This window comes from Camelina sativa, chromosome 4 (assembly GCF_030686135.1).
Source record: "Camelina sativa cultivar CO46 ecotype springtype chromosome 4, ASM3068613v1".
In the NCBI taxonomy this organism is placed as follows: domain Eukaryota; kingdom Viridiplantae; phylum Streptophyta; class Magnoliopsida; order Brassicales; family Brassicaceae; genus Camelina; species Camelina sativa.
The window spans coordinates 23,971,715-23,988,729 of NC_141883.1; the positions used below are offsets into that span (position 1 = coordinate 23,971,715).

Genomic DNA, 17,015 nt, shown 5'->3' on the forward strand with positions numbered 1-17,015 from the left:
TGTGATCTAGGCTCTAGTATTAACTTGATGCCACATTCTGTTGCTGTGAAACTTGGGATGACAGAATTCAAGCCAACTCATATTTCTCTTATCTTAGCTGATAGATCCAAAAGAATTCCTGAAGGTGTTTTAGAGGATATTCCAATTAAGGTTGGAAACTTCATGATTCCCACTGACTTTGTGGTGATGAAGTATGACAAAGAGCCTAGTGATCCTCTCATCTTAGGAAGATCTTTCTTGGCTACAGCTGGTGCCATTATAGATGTGAAGAAGGGACACATAACATTGAATGTGGAAGGTTTGAGTCTGAACTTTGAGATGGATAAGCTAAGGAGAGCTCCTACTATTGATGGGCAAACATTTTCTATGGAGAATGCTTCTAATGATGATCCGATAATAGAGATTCATGAAGACATTACTGCTGGGTATGTCAAGAAGTTAGGTATTGTTGAGAAGATAAACTGCAGAGAAGAAACACGAGTTGCAGGTTTAGTATCGATCGACGCTTCATTAGCATCGATCGACACCCCTCCATATCCAAGCCTGAACTTGTCCACAACTGATGCTCCAAGTCAGAAAACTGTTCCCAAACAGAAACCTCCCAACTCCACACTTCAAAGTCCTTAGGTAAGATCAAGGTATGCATTTTCTTCACCCAAACCCCCTCCTATCATCGATAAGAATTTCAAAGGTACAAAAACTGTTTTGCAGTTAACCAAGCCACGAGATTATCGTAGAGCGCTTGTTTCTTCTGTTGATGATTTTGCAGGCAATAAAAGAAGAGCAACCATACCTAAATCCAGCCCTGGTCATGTTCCTCACATCCTTGGCAGACCTCATACACCTAAAGCTTATACACCATCTTGGATGAAGAGGACATTTTCTCAGAGGCATTCACTGCCACGTCCTGATCCATCCGATGCCTGAGCTTCAACACAGTCAAGCTAATGACTGAAAACAAGCGCTTAGTGGGAGGCAACCCACTCTTAGGTTTTTCTTTTCCACTTTGAGTCATTTTTAATTTTGCTTTGAGTCAGTTTGAGTTAGTGTCGAATTATGAACCTCTATCTATCATGTTGCGTTTAATCTTGTGTTTGAGTGATTCTCGGTGCTAACATCCAAGGATTGAGAGGGACACAAATTAACAGCAACTAACTATGGGATTTCTGGGCGTAACATACTGCAGACGCAGAGGGTGTCGATCGACACCATTATTGGTGTCGCTCGACACCGCCATCACAGATGAGTTAATCCGCTTTTGGTTCATACTATCAATACTCATTCATTTTTGTTTATTTTTCTTTTGCCAATCCTAGGCTTGATAACACTGTGGACAGTGTTGTTTTAGTCTGGGGGAGACAGTTACTAACTACGTTTTTATTTTTGAGAGTCAGTCCAAAAAATTGTTTTATTGAGTCAAAAATTTTGTTGGAAACTATGATTTTTCTTTTTAGTGTATTGTCTTGGTTGATTAATGCTGCAGATTGAATCTTGAGTCCGACTAATGAAAAATCCAATGGCTGACCAGGAAACCAGAGACATCCAAATTTCTAACAGAATCCATAAAAGCCTGAGGTAATTTCTGTACTTCTTTTTTAAACTCATCAAGGAGATTGATGTTCATAGAGCTTGACTCCTTGTTCATACCTGACAAGTAAGATTTCAAAAGAAAATGGTACTCCTCTCTCTTATTCAAGTTGAAGAGATTATTCCTGAGAGCTTTGTTAAAAAAAAAAAGAGAATAAAAGATGAGATGAGTTTGATCAGTTTAGAGGGATAGGTAAATTACTTGTGACCCCGTTATTCTACTCTTGAGTCAAATGATCACACAAAGCTTGGAAGCGAGAGATAGGTAAATTACCTGTGACCCCATTATTCGCCTACATCTTCGATTAAAAAAGAAAAAAAAAAAAAAGCAGCAAAGCAAAGCTCAAAGGAGGATAAGAATAGAATAAGCCTGGGGGAGAGAAAGAGTACCAAAGATGTTAAGGATATTGTCTTACTTGTTATGGTATATTACGGGAATGAGTCTAGAAGGTTCTTGACATTGATCAAATTGATGAGTCCCATCGATGAAGGATTAATGGAGGAAGTAGTGGAATTTGGTTTGAATTTGGGATGCTACGAATGTCAACGGAGAAGTACATGGTGGTTCAATTTGGATTTGTCTGCTAAGCACATGGATTAAAGTTTGAATAATCATGGTATTACCCTAAAAAGAAGATGAGTTCCTGCGTTTTCAAACCTCTTTCACAGGTCTAAGTTTCTATTTTGCTTGAGGGCAAGCAAATGCTAAGTCTGGGGGAGTAGCATACCAACTCCCAAAATCTGGAACTAAGCCATATAAATTCTTCAACTACCTCACCAAACACCTTAACTTTGGACATCTTGTTGAGGAAGCTTGGACTCAGGCCGGAAGCTTTGCTTCTACTCTGTCAGATTTTTGTTGGAAGCAAAAGACCATTAAGAGAGAATGTTTCAAAAATACAAGAGAGAGTGACTGAAACTAACCGTTTGTTAATGGATGTACAGGTTCAGGCTCTGCAGCATCCTTCCCCATCAACTTTTCAGCAAGAGCGAGACCTACACACCAAATGGAATTTTTTTAGAGCAATTGAAGAGAGTTCTTTGAGACAAAAATCGCGGGTGAACTAGTTAAAAAGGGTGATTTAAATACTTCATACTTCCATAAGATGTGCCAGTCCAGAGCTAACTATAACACCATCAGATCATTCCTGTTGGACTCTGGTGAGCTATTACTAGACCCTGAGGAAATGAGCACCCATGTGATATGTCACTTCCAGTCCATTCTTGGGCCAGACAATTTACCACGAAGCTCCATCCGGTCTTCACTAAATTGGTTTTAGGATTTAAATCCTTTTAGGACCTCTAGCCATCATTCGCAACTTATGCTTGCAGTTCCATCATCCTCTGAAATCACTAAGGTGATGCATAAGTAGAACCCAAATAAGGCGCTGGGGCCCGATGGTTACACGCCAGGCTTCTACAAGGCAGCATGGAGCACACTAGGACCAGAAGTTATCTCCTCGATCACCCAGTTCTTATACTCTTCTTTCCTTCCTTTGTCTACTAATGCTACTATATTGGCATTCATCCCAAAGAGACTAGGTGCTTCATCAATAAGGGACTACCGGCCTATCTCTTGCCTTAATACACTCTACAAAGTTGTCTCTAAGCTTCTTGTTGCAAAGATTAAGCCGATACTACCTTCGCTAATTCTTCCAAATCAAACGGCCTTTGTAAAGGATCGTCTTCTTCTGGAGAATACGGTCCTCGCTGCTGAAATAGTCAATGGTTATCATAAAATTCAAGGACCGAAAAGAATAGTAATTAAGGTGGATATTGCAAAAGCTTTTGACAGACTTTCCTGGGAGTTTCTTTTCACCTGCTTACAGGCACTTGAGATCCCGAACCAATACCTCAGATGGCTCCAAGCTTGTATCTGCACTACAAACTTCACAATTGGTTAAAATGGAACAGTGCAAGGTTACTTTAAGGGAGGAAGAGGATTAAGGCAAGGAAACCCCCTCTTGCCATACCTGTTTGTCATAGCTATGAACAATCTCTCCCTAATGTTGAATAAAGCTGCAAAGGATGGGAAGTTCCGCTATCATCATAACTGTGACACTGCTAAACTTACCCATCTCTGTTTTGCTGATGATCTCCTCATCTTTGTTGATGGTTCTGTTTCGTCGGTCCAAAATGTTCTGGAGGTTCTCAAAGAGTTTGAAGAGAGATTGGGTCTTGCAATCAGTCTTCAAAAGTCCTCCTTCTATGGTGGTGGCTTAACAGAGGAAGAAATTAACTCAATCACCTCTACAACGGGTCTTCCACATGGCACTCTACCTGTTTGTTACCTTGGAGTACCCCTTTGCACGAAAATTCTTACACTTCAGAATTGTGAGCCATTACTGCAACAAGTAAAAGGAAAAATTAACAATTGGTGTTCGAAATCCTTATCTTTTGCAGGTCGCCTAGTGCTCATAAACACAGTAATAGCAGGGATTTCTAACTTTTGATGCTCAACTTTCCTACTTCCAAAAGCTTGCATCCGAAAGATAAACTCCATGTGTAGTGCCTTCTTATGGAAAGGTCATCTGGAGGGTCACCATACTGCAAGGGTCTCGTGGGAGACCATAACAAAAACGAAGGAACAAGGAGGACTGGGGATAAGAGACTTGGCTACCTGGAATACGGCTTGTGTCCTGAAACTTATTTGGTTACTCTTCTTTCGATCAAGCTCGGTTTGGGTGGCTTGGTATAGGTTACACTTCTTGCGAGGATCACTGAGCAGCTTCTGGACAATGAAAAAGCGACCAAATTACTCTTGGTTAGCAAACAAGCTTCTCTAAGTCAAAGATCTGGCCTACAACTGGATAAATTACGAGTCGGTAATGGTACTACTTGTAGGTTTAGGTCGGACAACTGAGCGCCTTTTGGAAACCTCTCAACCTTCCTATCTCCTGTACGGCTGGGTATCCGTGCTCAAGCAACACTCAATCAAGTCTATAACCATGGAAATTGGCGTCTACCAAACCCAGATTAAAAACCAGGTATCTCTTCATGCTTAATTAACTACATTACATCTATCCAAAGAAGAAGATCACTATGAATGGGAAATGGAAGGCAAGATTTATCAGAAATACTCAACACGCCGGTTTTATGATCGCCTCTTCAACGAGTTTGACTTAGTGCCTTGGCGACGAACAGTCTGGAATAAAGGAGGGATACCTAGGCACAACTTATTAACTTGGTTACTAACCTTGAACCGTTGCCCGACCAGAGATCGGATTCTTGGCTGGGGACTCCAAACAGACCCTCGATGTCTATTATATAACTCTTGCGATGAAAGCCGAGACCACTTATTCTTCAATTGTGACTACTCTTGGTCAGTCTGGATCCGAATAGCCGCTAGATGTACACTTCAACAATGCCAGAACTGGGACACAAGTTTAGGTCAAATGAGCTCTCTACAAGGATCAAAGGAACGTCAACGATTATGCTTGCTGGCTTGCCAATGTTCTTTATATACTCTGTGGACTGAGAGAAACACTCGTCTTCATCGGCATAACTTCAGATCGGTTGACTTTACTCTCAAACTCATAGACTCTACCATCAGGAACCGGATTGAATCTTTTCGAGAGACAAATCCGTCTGTTTCTTCCCTCATGCTTCAACTATGGTTCTCATCTTTGTGATCATCTTCCTCAAAGGATCGCTTACTATTCCATCGCCTACGACTGGTTTAACCTAGGCTACCTAGGTTCACTCTAAGATCTTTTACATTGTGTTTCAATTGTTGTTGGGCTTCGGCCTTATAAAACTAACTAAAGCCGGGCTGGGCTTTTGTATAATTTTTATTTTCGCTTTTTGAAATTAATATAAAGCTCTTTTTCAAAAAGGTAAGTCAGAGACTCAACCAAGCAAAAAATATCTAAAAAATCCCTCTTTTGGGCTTATGAGTCTCTCATTCAATTAGAGTTTTCACTTTATTGAACATTTGAGCTTTAGACTAGGGTAACCTTTCCCTCTGAGCAAAAGTCGTACCAGTTTAGTACTCTTTGAGTGTTATCTAGCCTTATTTGCCTCAACAGTTCTTGTTATTTCTTCGGGATTTCTAGGGTTCTTCAGTCATTTTTAGAACTTCAGAGATCGTTTTTAGTTTCGGTGAAAGTTTGTTAGCGGGCTTAGCTCTAACTTTATTCATGTTGTCTAACATGGATTCAGCTTTAAAAGGTATGTCTCTAGAGGAGGAGGAAGACATCCCTTTCAAAATTCCGGATCTACCAGAATTCAGTTCAAGTGGGAACAACACCATAAGTTTGATGGGTAGAGCTTTAAACCCATTTTGTCAATCAATCTCTAATTTGGTTAGAGATCTCCTAAGGAAATGGCAGCTTTACAACAGAGTAAGAGGGGTCGCCTTGTCGAAGGAACACTTTCAATTTTTCTTCCAGTATGAGCATGATCTCGAGAGAGTCCTTGAGAAGGGAGCCCATACTTTTAATGAATGGTCGGTTGTAACTGAGAGATGGGTGGAAAACCAACCTTCTGATTTCCTTCAGTTCTTACCGGTTTGGGTTCAAATTCGGAACATCCCGGTGAATCACTTCACGACGCAGGCCATAACTGCTTTGGGAGAAATTCTACGTCATGTTCTGGAGGTGGCCTTTGATCCGTCTCAGCCTCAAATCAATGACTACGTGAGAGTCAATATCAAATTTGATGTATCTAAGCCGCTTCGTCGTTCTAAAGTTGTTAATTCAGAAGCGATGCTTCACCTGTCAAAGGCTTACTCACGAACAAGGAAAGTGTCCAGTCAAGCTTAGAGAGCTCTCGGACCAAAAAGAGTCTCATATCAAGAAAAAGAAAGATGAACTCGCTGCTCAATCGCGCATAATTCCTATCTCAGATCCTCTTTTTGGTGTCCTAAGAGATGATCAAGTGGGGATTGATCCTATATCGAGAAGGCCTAGAATGGCAGGTGAGGTCATTGATGAAATGAGAAAGTACATGAGAGGAACTGTAGGTGCTGAAAGATTGGAAAAAATCGATAAGATCAAGTCCTCTCTTGAATCTCCGAAGCATGACCCTGTGGCAGCAAGGCTAGTTCTCAGGTTAGAGAATCCTCCTTTGGTATCTTCTGATGTTAACAAGCAAAAAGGTATTGTAATTGGCTATCCAAGTGAGATTATTTAGTCTGAGTCTGATGGCAAAGGACTTCATACTATGAGTTGCAATGAGGACCCCAGTTCTTCGATAAAAGACTTCGGCACGATAGCATACATTAGAGAATCGCAATCGGATGAGGGGGTTGGTCCGGGGCTTTATGGTTCTTCTTTGTTTCATCAGGATTTTCCAACGGATAACAATGTGGTTCTCTCTGAAGCCGGTTGTTCCGGGACTATCTTGAAAAAGTCGAAACAAAGAAGAAGACCATACAAAGCTCAGAGGAAGAAAGTTGCAGAACCAAGGTTGATCGGGGTTAAAGAATTGATAGTGTATTCCTCTTCAAAAAGAAAAGATGCGGATGAAGCTAACTTTACATCAAAAGTCGCTAAGCGCAGAGAGGCAGCCCCAAATGAGGGGCAGTCCAAGTGGTAATGAGCATGATCAGTTGGAATTGTCAGGGATTGGGGCGGCCTCATGATCTGACGATACCTTGTCTCAAGGAAACGCGTAAAGAACATTTCCCGGAGATTTTTTTTCTTATGGAGACTAAAAATAATAGTAATGTAGTAGTTGATTTACCGTAAATCCAGTCGGTCTAAGTGGAGGATTGGCTCTATTCTCGAAGGAAGGAGTTACTTTGGATATGAAGTTTTTTGATAAAAACCTGATCGACTTTAGTGTTCAGTTTGGATCAATGGAGTTTTACGTCTCTTGTGTTTATGGGGACCCGGTGGCTAGTGAAAGAGCCAAAGTGTGGGAAAGAATATCAAGAATAGGCATTATTCGGAAAGAAGTTTGGTGCATGATGGGAGATAGCGATATTCTCCATAACGGTGAGAAACTCGGAGGACCAATGAGGGGTGATTCTTCCTTCACTCCTTTCAAAAATATGCTTGATAGCTGTGATATGGTTGAGCTCTCCAGTTACGGAAATGGCTTCACTTGGGGAGGAAAGAGAGGCATCTCTTGGATTCAAAGCAAACTCGATAGGTGCTTTGGTAATAAAGAATGGTTCAAGCGTTTCCCTATATCGAACCAAACCTTCATGGAAAAGAGGGGTTCCGATCACAGGCCTGTCATGGTTAAGCTAACCTCAGTCAAAGAACCCTATAGAGGCAGTTTTCGTTTGATAAAAGGTGTTTCAATAAACCAAACGTCAAACAAGCCATTTTTTCAGCCTGGAATGCTACAAATCTTTGCCGTAATGGAGTGGTTTCCGAGAGACTAATCAGCTGCAGGAAAGCTTTAAGTAAGTGGAATAAGGTGAATAATACTAATGCTTTATCAGAAATTTCTCCGTTACAAATCAGTTTAGAGGCAGAACAGTCTTCTAGTTTCCCGAACACCTTCAGACTTAAAAGTTTGAAGAAAAGTCTCTATCAAGCTTACAGAGAGGAAAAGATTTACTGGAAACAAAAATCACAAGAGAAGTGGTCAAGATCTGGTGATAAGAATACAAAGTATTTTCATGCTTCAGTCAAGGCGAACAGAAGAAGAATCAGACTTGAAAGGCTTTTAGATATAAATGGCAATGTTCAGAAATCAGAGGCCTCTAAAGGAGCAGTAGCAGTGGCTTATTTCCAGGACCTCTTCTCAACTACCAACCCAAACTATTTTGAAGAGATCTTCCAAGGATTTCGGCCAAGAGTCACATCATCAATGAATGAGCAGTTGTGTGTGTCGGTCTCCTCTGAAGAGGTCAAACAAGCGGTGTTTGCTATCAAACCCTCAAGTGCTCCTGGAGTAGACGGTTTTACTGGTTTCTTCTTTCAAAAATATTGGAAGGTAATCGGGGTTCAAGTTACATTGGAGGTTCAAGAGTTCTTTTGCTCAGGTATATTCCCAGAGGAATGAAATTATATGCAGCTTTGCTTGTTACCAAAGAAAGAAAATCCAGAACATATGTCGGACCTCAGGCCGATCAGTCTTTGCTCAGTTCTCTACAAGATTATCTCCAAAATCATCATTAGAAGACTAAAGCCCTTCTTGGATGAGATAGTCTCACCAAATCAGACTGATTTTGTTCCGGATATACTTATTTCTGATAACATCCTAATAGCTCATGAATTAGTTCATAGCTTAAGGACAGATAAGACTATCTCAAAGGAATTCATGGCCATCAAATCAGATATGTCAAAAGCTTTTGATAGGGTGGAGTGGAGCTACATCAAAGCCTTGTTGGATGCTCTAGGTTTCAGTCCAATTTGGACTAGCTGGATAATGAGGTGTGTTACCACGGTTTCTTATGCTATCTTGATTAACGATCAACCCTTTGGATTGATCACGCCAGCAAGAGGAATAAGGCAGGGTGATCCTCTGTCGTCGTTTCTCTTTGTGTTATGCACAGAAGGGCTCACTCATCTCATGAATAAGGCAGAAGCATCGGGTCTTATAAATGGAATTCAATTCTTTTCTGATGGTCCTTCTGTTCATCATCTTCTTTTTGCAGATGACAGCCTTTTCATGTGTAAGGCAGAAGCTCCTCAATGTGAGGCTTTAAAAAACATCCTTAAGGTTTATGGGGATGCATCAGGGCAGTGTATGAATGTCATTAAATCCTCCATAACTTTTGGAGACAAGGTGGAAGAAGACAAGAAGAATACCCTTCAAAAGATCTTAGGCATCTTCAATGAGGGTGGAGTTGGAACCTATTTGGGTCTTCCTGAATGCTTCAGTGGAGCCAAGGTTCAATTGCTGGATTACATCAAAGACAAGCTCAAATCCAGGTTCTCAGGTTGGTTCGCCATGTCCCTTTCGCTTGGTGGGAAAGAAATATTTCTTAAAGATGTGGCAATGGCAACTCCTCTCTATGCTATGTCTTGTTTCAAGCTTCCAAAAACAACCCTGACCAACCTTACTAGTGCGATGTCAGACTTTTGGTGGAATGCAGTAGAACACAGAAGAAAGATTCATTGGGTAAGCTGGGAAAAATGTGTTTATCGAAAGAGCATGGTGGACTTGGTTTTAAAGATTTGGAAGATTTCAATCAAGCACTTCTAGCCAAACAGGCTTGGAGAATTCTTCAAGATCCTAATTGTCTCTTTGCTCAACTGATCAAGAGTCGGTACTTTGCGGACTCGGAATTTTTGGAGGCAGGTATTGGAGATAGACCCTCTTATGGCTGGCGAAGTATACTACATGGCAGAGACCTTCTGACTAAGGGCATTAAGAAGAAAATTGGTAATGGTTCTTCTATAAAAGTTTGGTTGGATCCTTGGATCTTTGCGAATGGTTGGAGAGCTCCTTACAGGAAAAACACTTTCTTTGATTGGACATTGCAAGTCTCTGACTTGATCAATTGCAATTCAAGAACGTGGAACAATGAAACTCTGGACTCTTTATTCCTCCCCAATGACATCATATGCATTAAAAAGCAGAAACCAGTGGTTAGCAGAGAAGATTTCTGTTGTTGGGAACATACGAAGAGTGGAGAATACTCGGTTAAGTCAGGTTACTGGTTGGCTAGTACCTTCAAGAATCAAGAGCTTCAATTGGAAGCTGATATGCAACCTTCTCTCAATGACATTAAGAACAAGGTCTGGTCTCTTCAAACTGTCCCTAAGATAAAAGCTTTTTTGTGGAGAGCAGTTAGTGAAGCCTTACCTGTTTCGGATCTAATATCAAGAAAAGGAATTAAATTGGATCCAAGATGTCAAGTCTGCGGGAATGAAGGAGAATCAATCAACCACGTTCTATTCACATGTACGTTAGCAAGACAGGTTTGGGCCTTAACTAACTTTCCCTCCCCTCCAGATGGTTTTGATGAGCTCTATGTGCACTCAAACTTTCACAATCTTTACTCCTTGGCTATGAACCTGTCCATTCCAAATGAGATCAGAAGACTATTCCCTTGGATACTCTGGAGGTTGTGGAAGAATAGAAACTCTTTCTTCTTTGAAGCGAAAATGTTTGATCCTCTAGATACGGTTTCAAAAATCAGAGAGGATGCAGAGCTATGGAGTACGTCCCAACAAGTGGATCTAGAATGTGATTTGATGGAAGAAGCTGAGGACCCAAGAGAAGTTGCTAAATGGAAAGCACCGCCTGCTGGTTGGTTAAAGTGTAACATTGGTATTTCAAGAGACCAAAAAGACTCGATTTCAGGTGTTGCTTGGGTCTTAAGAGATGAGTATGGTAAGGTTCTCAGCCGAAAAGCATTTATGAGATCTTTGAACAGGGAAGAAGCAGTTTTTAAAGGTTTTTTGTGGGCTGTTGAAAGTATGATAAGTCATAAGCTCTCGAAAATCATTTTTCCTTCTGAATCAGTTGAGCTTGTTGGTGGGATCTTAAGACCAAAGGCTTGGCCTTCTTTTGCTCATCATCAATCTGAAATGCTACTACTACTGACTCAAGTACAAGACTGGAGAGTACACATAGAGAAACCGATCGAAAATAGAGATGGCTCTCTCATTGCTCAAAGTGTTGCTGATCACGCCTTTGTGCAATCGTATGTAGCCACTGGTCCTCCAAATTGGCTACATCAACTCTTTGAAACTGAGAGATTCTTTTCCTCTTTCTAAGCTCAGGTTTCTGTCTCCCTTTTGACTTATGTGCTAAGTGCATATTTTTTGGTGGATTTAGTTAATTATGTTTAATCACTAATCCTTAGTAACTTTTGATTACACTACAAAGTTACATATTGTAATCCGTTCTTTAATGAATGAAAACAGATAACAAAAAAAAAAAAAAACTCTTTTTCAAAAAAAAAAAATTAATGAATTTATATATATATATTATTTGGTCATAGCATAATTCACCAAAATATTCCGAAATTGTGTACTCTGTGACTGTGAGATTTAAGAACGGTTAGACTAAAGAGATATTAAATACGAAATTCATTCTGAGACACTACATAGTACCCACTGAATGTTGGCAATTAACGTGTGTAAAAATCTAACTGTAGTCATCACTTTTTTCAAACATCGCCTCACTTTCCTACTTTTTTTTGCCAATTTATTTTATTTGTATCAATCGAAATATTATTTTTACAGTTTTTTTAACCAAAAAAGCACAAACAAAGAAGGATGAAACAAATACAAATGTAACAACTTGATCACAAAATTACATCATTGGGAGACTTATCCTTCAACCTTTTTACTTAAATAGTAACCTTCACGTCCTCTTATTCCTGCTTCCAAACAGCAAGGCAAAGTAAAACAATATCCTTAAGAAGAGACCTGACGCAAACGTAATCCACAAGCATTCCCACTTGCTCAACTCAGTAATACCCTGCTGTGCAAGTAAGTCAGACCCGGTCCTCAAGCAGGTGGACTCCGTTATTCTCGTATTCAGAGAATTACCGAGAGTTTCAAGGAGCTTAATTTTCCCGGAATCAGATACTCCTCCGAGAGGAGTGTTGTCAAATACTTGGACTCCCGTTCCCGTAACAAAACATCTTCTCGGTCATTGGTCATCAAACTCGTTGATTAAGACAGCTTCATATGGACATTTCTGCAGTGAAATTTAATGAAACCATGTCCAGTAAACCGGTATCCGATCTCGGTTGACGTAGAATCCACTCAACAATAAACAATAGGGGAGATAGGAAATGGCGATCATGTAACTTAACATGATATTGGGAACAACACCGGTCACGACAGAGGATCCTGACCAAAAAGAGGCGTATATTATGAGTCAATTTGTTGACCTATATTTTGATCACTTAGTTTCGTGCAATGTAATCTCTAGAATCAAGACCAGCTAGTGATAACACAATTTTCATCCTATTCCATGATACTCTTGGATTATTCTTAAAAACAGTTGAAAACATCCAATTGAAACAAAATAACATTAGGATTCGACATAGAAACATAAAACACCAAATACTCAAGAGAAATCTATATCATTCTCAGTTCTCTTCCTCTTCGACCTTGTTCTCCTTCATCAGCTGAGCTAATCTCTCGGCAACACTCAACCTGGTCCCTGGAGAAACACAGTTCTTTCCGATGATGGACTCCAGAACAGCCTCCGCCAACAATTTGTTCTCGATCACAGCTTTCCCGGTTTCAGGAATACTATCATCCTTAGAAAACGCAACCTAGAAAATACATTCACAACAAATCCATGTCACTAAAGTATTCCAAAGCTACACGTTATAACTACTATTATTTCAAACGCTACTTGTACATTAGTGTTCACATTTATAATATACTGAAACACACAAACAGAGTATCTCATTCTGATTTTGGCATTAACAGTTACAATTATGTAAAACGCCAAAGCAAACTATAAATCCCGGAGGGAAGTTCTGAATAGTTATGGTAGCAAAGTTACCGTAAGAGAGCCGTGTGGGGAGAGAGCAAAGAGGATTGATGCACCCGGAGGGAAGGTTTCTTCCTTGAAAATCTCCGAGAACTTCTCCACAGCTTTGGCTTCACACTCCGTATAAATCCCTAGAGATTTCCATATAGCCACACAATTCTCCGTTACTTTCTCCGAGTATTGCTGTCCAGAGAAGGGTAGGTAGCAATAGTTGCGATTACGAGTGTTGGATGTGTAAGCACGTGGAGTTACTCGCTTTTGTTTTGTCTCTCTCTTTTTATACATTTGATTGGAAGATGTTGTGACAACTGGTGGTTGAAAACTCGGATCCAACAAAGACTTTGGTTTAGTCTTCTATACTTTAATTCTAAGAGATGAAAGATATTATCGAATCTTCATAAAGTCTTATCTTCTAACAGAGTTTTGGTAAATCAATGATATAATGATTATATATGATTTATGTTGTTGAAGATAAATGGAACATGATAAACTTTTTTCTAGTTTGTATTTATTTATTGAAGTTTCTATACGAATTAAAAAAAATATAGAGATATTAATTAATAAAAATCTCTTATCTAGGAAATAGAAATACATATTAGTTCATCGTCTATTAAAAAAATCTGGTTTTCAATCACAAACAAAAATGAAGAGAATTACTGGAAAATCACAAACAATAAAGAACAGAATATATGAACTGGATTTTCTCTTAAGTTGAAAATTGATGCATTTGTTCATAACATCTAAAAAAATATATATACCATATAAGGCATATATGTACTAATAAAGGTTTAAACGTTAAACTTATTTTTGGATTTATTTTTATACTGTAGAATTGCGTTAAATACTGAAGGGGATCTTGATATATTTAAGGTCCAAACCAACAATATCACTTATAACATATGTAAAAAAAAAATTAAGAAGAAATTAATCGGTTGCAATGACATGTACATGTATATATCCATAACATCACATTTAATTTGGTGAAATTAAAAAATTGATAAACAATTAAGACAAAATAGTTGTTAGCCTTAGCCTGAAACCCCACAATGAGTGCTCTCTAGATTTGAGTTCCGGTTGTTCATAAACACTGGGCTGACGTATTAATGTATTATCGAAACAAAAATCCAACTGAACCTGAAATAATCCATGTGAGTTTGCGAATTACAAAAGACTAGAGCAAGCAGGAAATACATCAACATCACAAATTGAGAAAGCATAATAATTAATCTGGAAAGGTAGGCTTAGCTAATGCATACGATTTCAGTCGAATCAGTGTGAAAACTTAAAATTTCAGTTTTGCAAATTATGTGGCTCCAAGTTAACTGCGTAGTTATATGCTTTAAATGTATTTGTCGAAATTTATATACGCAAGTGATTATAAATGTGTGCTGGAATGTTTGTACTTTTGTCATTTAATAGCCATTAATACAAAAAATTAACTTCTGCCAAATTCGAAAGAAAATATTTACGTTGTAAAACTCAGTGAATACATTGACCACATTATAATTCACACGATTTTGAATTCTCCATTCTTTGGTAAATTATCAAATTTGGATTCATTTAACTTTATTTTTTCTAACATTTTTGATGCGCGTGCGCCATGTTTGTTGCAGTAGCCAAACTTGGATTTGTATCAGATAACCGGGCTTTGAATATTTTACTCTCTGCCATAACTTTAAAATGTTCCTTATTTCATACCCTAATTCTCCTTATACGTATATTTGTCCATTCTTGATTTTCTAATTTGTTTTTCTTCAAAAGATGCACGTATACACATACATTATATTATATATATGTATTGGGATATTATTTGATATCATTTATCATATCCTGTAACTTATGTAATTATATTATCTAGTTTCCATAATCTTGCTCATTAGGCTTCCTGTCCACGCCTTTGTATTGTATATAATAATGTACTCCATATTGGAATAATACATAACACACTTCGATCATCTTCTTCCTCTGTCTCTGTTCATGGTATCAGAGCAAGATCTCTAAAAAACAAAAAAAACAAAAAAGTTCTTTTTAATTCTCGATCATGACCGAAGTTACTTCGAATGAAACGAACTCGAACCCTACGACCATGGAAGTGAGACGCAAGATCTCTCCTTACGACTTGAGCGCTGCAGACAACCCCGGTGCTGTCATTTCTCTACCGTTGCTGAAAGGGACGAACTACGAAGAGTGGGCTTGTGGGTTGAAGACGGCTCTTTGCTCACGCAAGAAGTTTGGCTTCATCGACGGCTCCATTGCGAAACCAGACGAAGGTTCCCCAGATCTTGAGGATTGGTGGACAATCCAAGCGTTGCTGGTTTCCTGGATCCGAATGACGGTTGATCCTTCACTCCGTTCCAACATTTCTCATCGAGACATCGCAAAAGATTTGTGGGATCATCTGAAGAAACGTTTCAGTGTCACCAACGGTCCTCGCATTCAACAGTTGAAGGCAGAGCTTGCTTGTTGCAAACAGAGAGGCCTTCCTATCGAAGCTTACTACGGCAAGCACAATCGCATTTGGGATAGCATGGCCAATCACCGTCCTCTGCGTGTGTGTAAATGTGGCAAATGTGATTGCAATTTAACGTCTCTACAAGAGACAGATCGCGAGGAAGACAAGGTCCATGATTTTTTATCTGGACTTGATGACTCCTTCACGACAGTGAGATCCAGCTTGGTGTCTCGTACTCCACTACAGCCGTTGGAAGAAGTTTATAATGTTGTTCGTCAAGAGGAGGACTTACGACACAATACTAGAAAAAGTGATGATGCTCTTGAAGTCACTGCTTATGCTGCTCATCAGAAGTCCCGTTTCTCTCCAACTGTTCGCGGTGATGATGGAACAAGTTTGTGTAAGCATTTTCACCGGTCTGGTCACCCCTCCAATAGCTGTTTCGCCGTTATTGGCTACCCGGAATGGTGGGGTGAACGCCCACGCAGCCGCACAGTTCAAGGTCAAAGTCTTGGTTCTTCTTCTGTTGCTTCTACTGGCGGTCATGGAAAAGCTGTTAGCTATGCTAACACGGTTCACGTTCCACCCATTCCTAATCACGCTCAAGCTAATTATGTGGTGACTGATTCCGATCGTGACGGAGTGAGTGGTTTGAGCAATGTTCAGTGGCAAAGTCTCATGAAGCTCCTGAACAGTAATGGGTCTGGTGGAACTAGTTCAAGCACTGAAAAACGTTCTGGTAAGTCCTCTTCCCCATCTTGGATATTGGATTCTGGTGCTTCTCACCACTTGACTGCTCATTACGATATTCTTACCAACGTACGACGAATGGAACCTGTGTTGATTATTTTGGCTGATGGTCGTGAGAGAGTCTCCACCATCAAGGGAACAGTTGTGTTGGGAACACATTTAGTTTTGAAATCTGTTTTCTTTGTTGAAGAGTTACATTCTGATCTTATATCGGTTGGTCAGTTGATGGATGAAAATCGTTGTGTTGTTCATATGGCTGATCAATTCCTTGTCATTCAGGACCGTGTTTCAAGGATGATGATTGGTGCAGGGAAGCGTGATTGTGGTACCTTCTGTTTTTGTCGTATGGAGCTTGGTGCATTGGTCACTGCTCAAGATACGCAAGTTTACAAGTTATGGCATTGTAGGATGGGACATCCATCTCCTAGAATAATTGGGTTACTCCCACAAGTTTCTTCTTCTATTGTTTCTGCAAGTTCAAATAAGGCATGTGATATTTGTTTCCGCGCAAAGCAAACTCGATCTTCTTTTCCACCTAGTGATAATAAAACTTCATCAGTTTTTGAGCTTATTCATTGTGATCTTTGGGGTCCATACCGAACTCCTTCTTCATCTGGTGCTTGGTATTTTCTCACAATTGTTGATGATTATTCTCGAAGTGTTTGGATCTATCTCCAACACAACAAGACTGAAACATCTACTAATCTCAAAAACTTGATCACTTTAGCGGAAAGACAATTTCAGAAGCAAGTTAAGCGTGTCCGCAGTGACAATGGTACAGAGTTCGTAAGCATGTTTACTTATTTTCGCACTCACGGCATTCTACATGAAACCTCGTGTGTAGGCACTCCTCAGCAAA

General features: G+C 39.6%; 4 protein-coding genes across 4 annotated transcripts; 3 read left to right on the forward strand and 1 right to left on the reverse strand.

Annotated features, from left to right (window-relative positions):
- Positions 1-5,738: 5,738 nt before the first annotated feature.
- Positions 5,739-6,350, forward strand: LOC147946133 (uncharacterized). Its single transcript, XM_087509507.1, has one exon. The coding sequence runs from the start codon at positions 5,739-5,741 to the stop codon at positions 6,348-6,350; it is 612 nt and encodes a 203-aa protein (XP_087365633.1).
- A 148-nt stretch (positions 6,351-6,498) lies between these two features.
- LOC147946134 (uncharacterized) lies at positions 6,499-7,125 on the forward strand. Its single transcript, XM_087509508.1, has 2 exons — positions 6,499-6,685; positions 6,740-7,125. The coding sequence occupies exons 1-2, from the start codon at positions 6,499-6,501 to the stop codon at positions 7,123-7,125; spliced, it is 573 nt and encodes a 190-aa protein (XP_087365634.1).
- A 5,272-nt stretch (positions 7,126-12,397) lies between these two features.
- On the reverse strand, positions 12,398-13,322 carry LOC104781389 (chalcone--flavanone isomerase-like). Its single transcript, XM_010506055.3, has 2 exons — positions 12,967-13,322; positions 12,398-12,730 (listed from the first exon to the last, which is right to left on the reverse strand). The coding sequence occupies exons 1-2, from the start codon at positions 13,237-13,239 to the stop codon at positions 12,542-12,544; spliced, it is 462 nt and encodes a 153-aa protein (XP_010504357.1). The 5' UTR covers positions 13,240-13,322; the 3' UTR covers positions 12,398-12,541.
- Positions 13,323-14,894: 1,572 nt separating this feature from the next.
- Positions 14,895-16,725, forward strand: LOC147946135 (uncharacterized). The gene is made up of 2 exons (XM_087510632.1): positions 14,895-16,145; positions 16,436-16,725. The coding sequence occupies exons 1-2, from the start codon at positions 14,996-14,998 to the stop codon at positions 16,474-16,476; spliced, it is 1,191 nt and encodes a 396-aa protein (XP_087366758.1). The 5' UTR covers positions 14,895-14,995; the 3' UTR covers positions 16,477-16,725.
- The last annotated feature ends 290 nt before the right edge of the window (positions 16,726-17,015 follow it).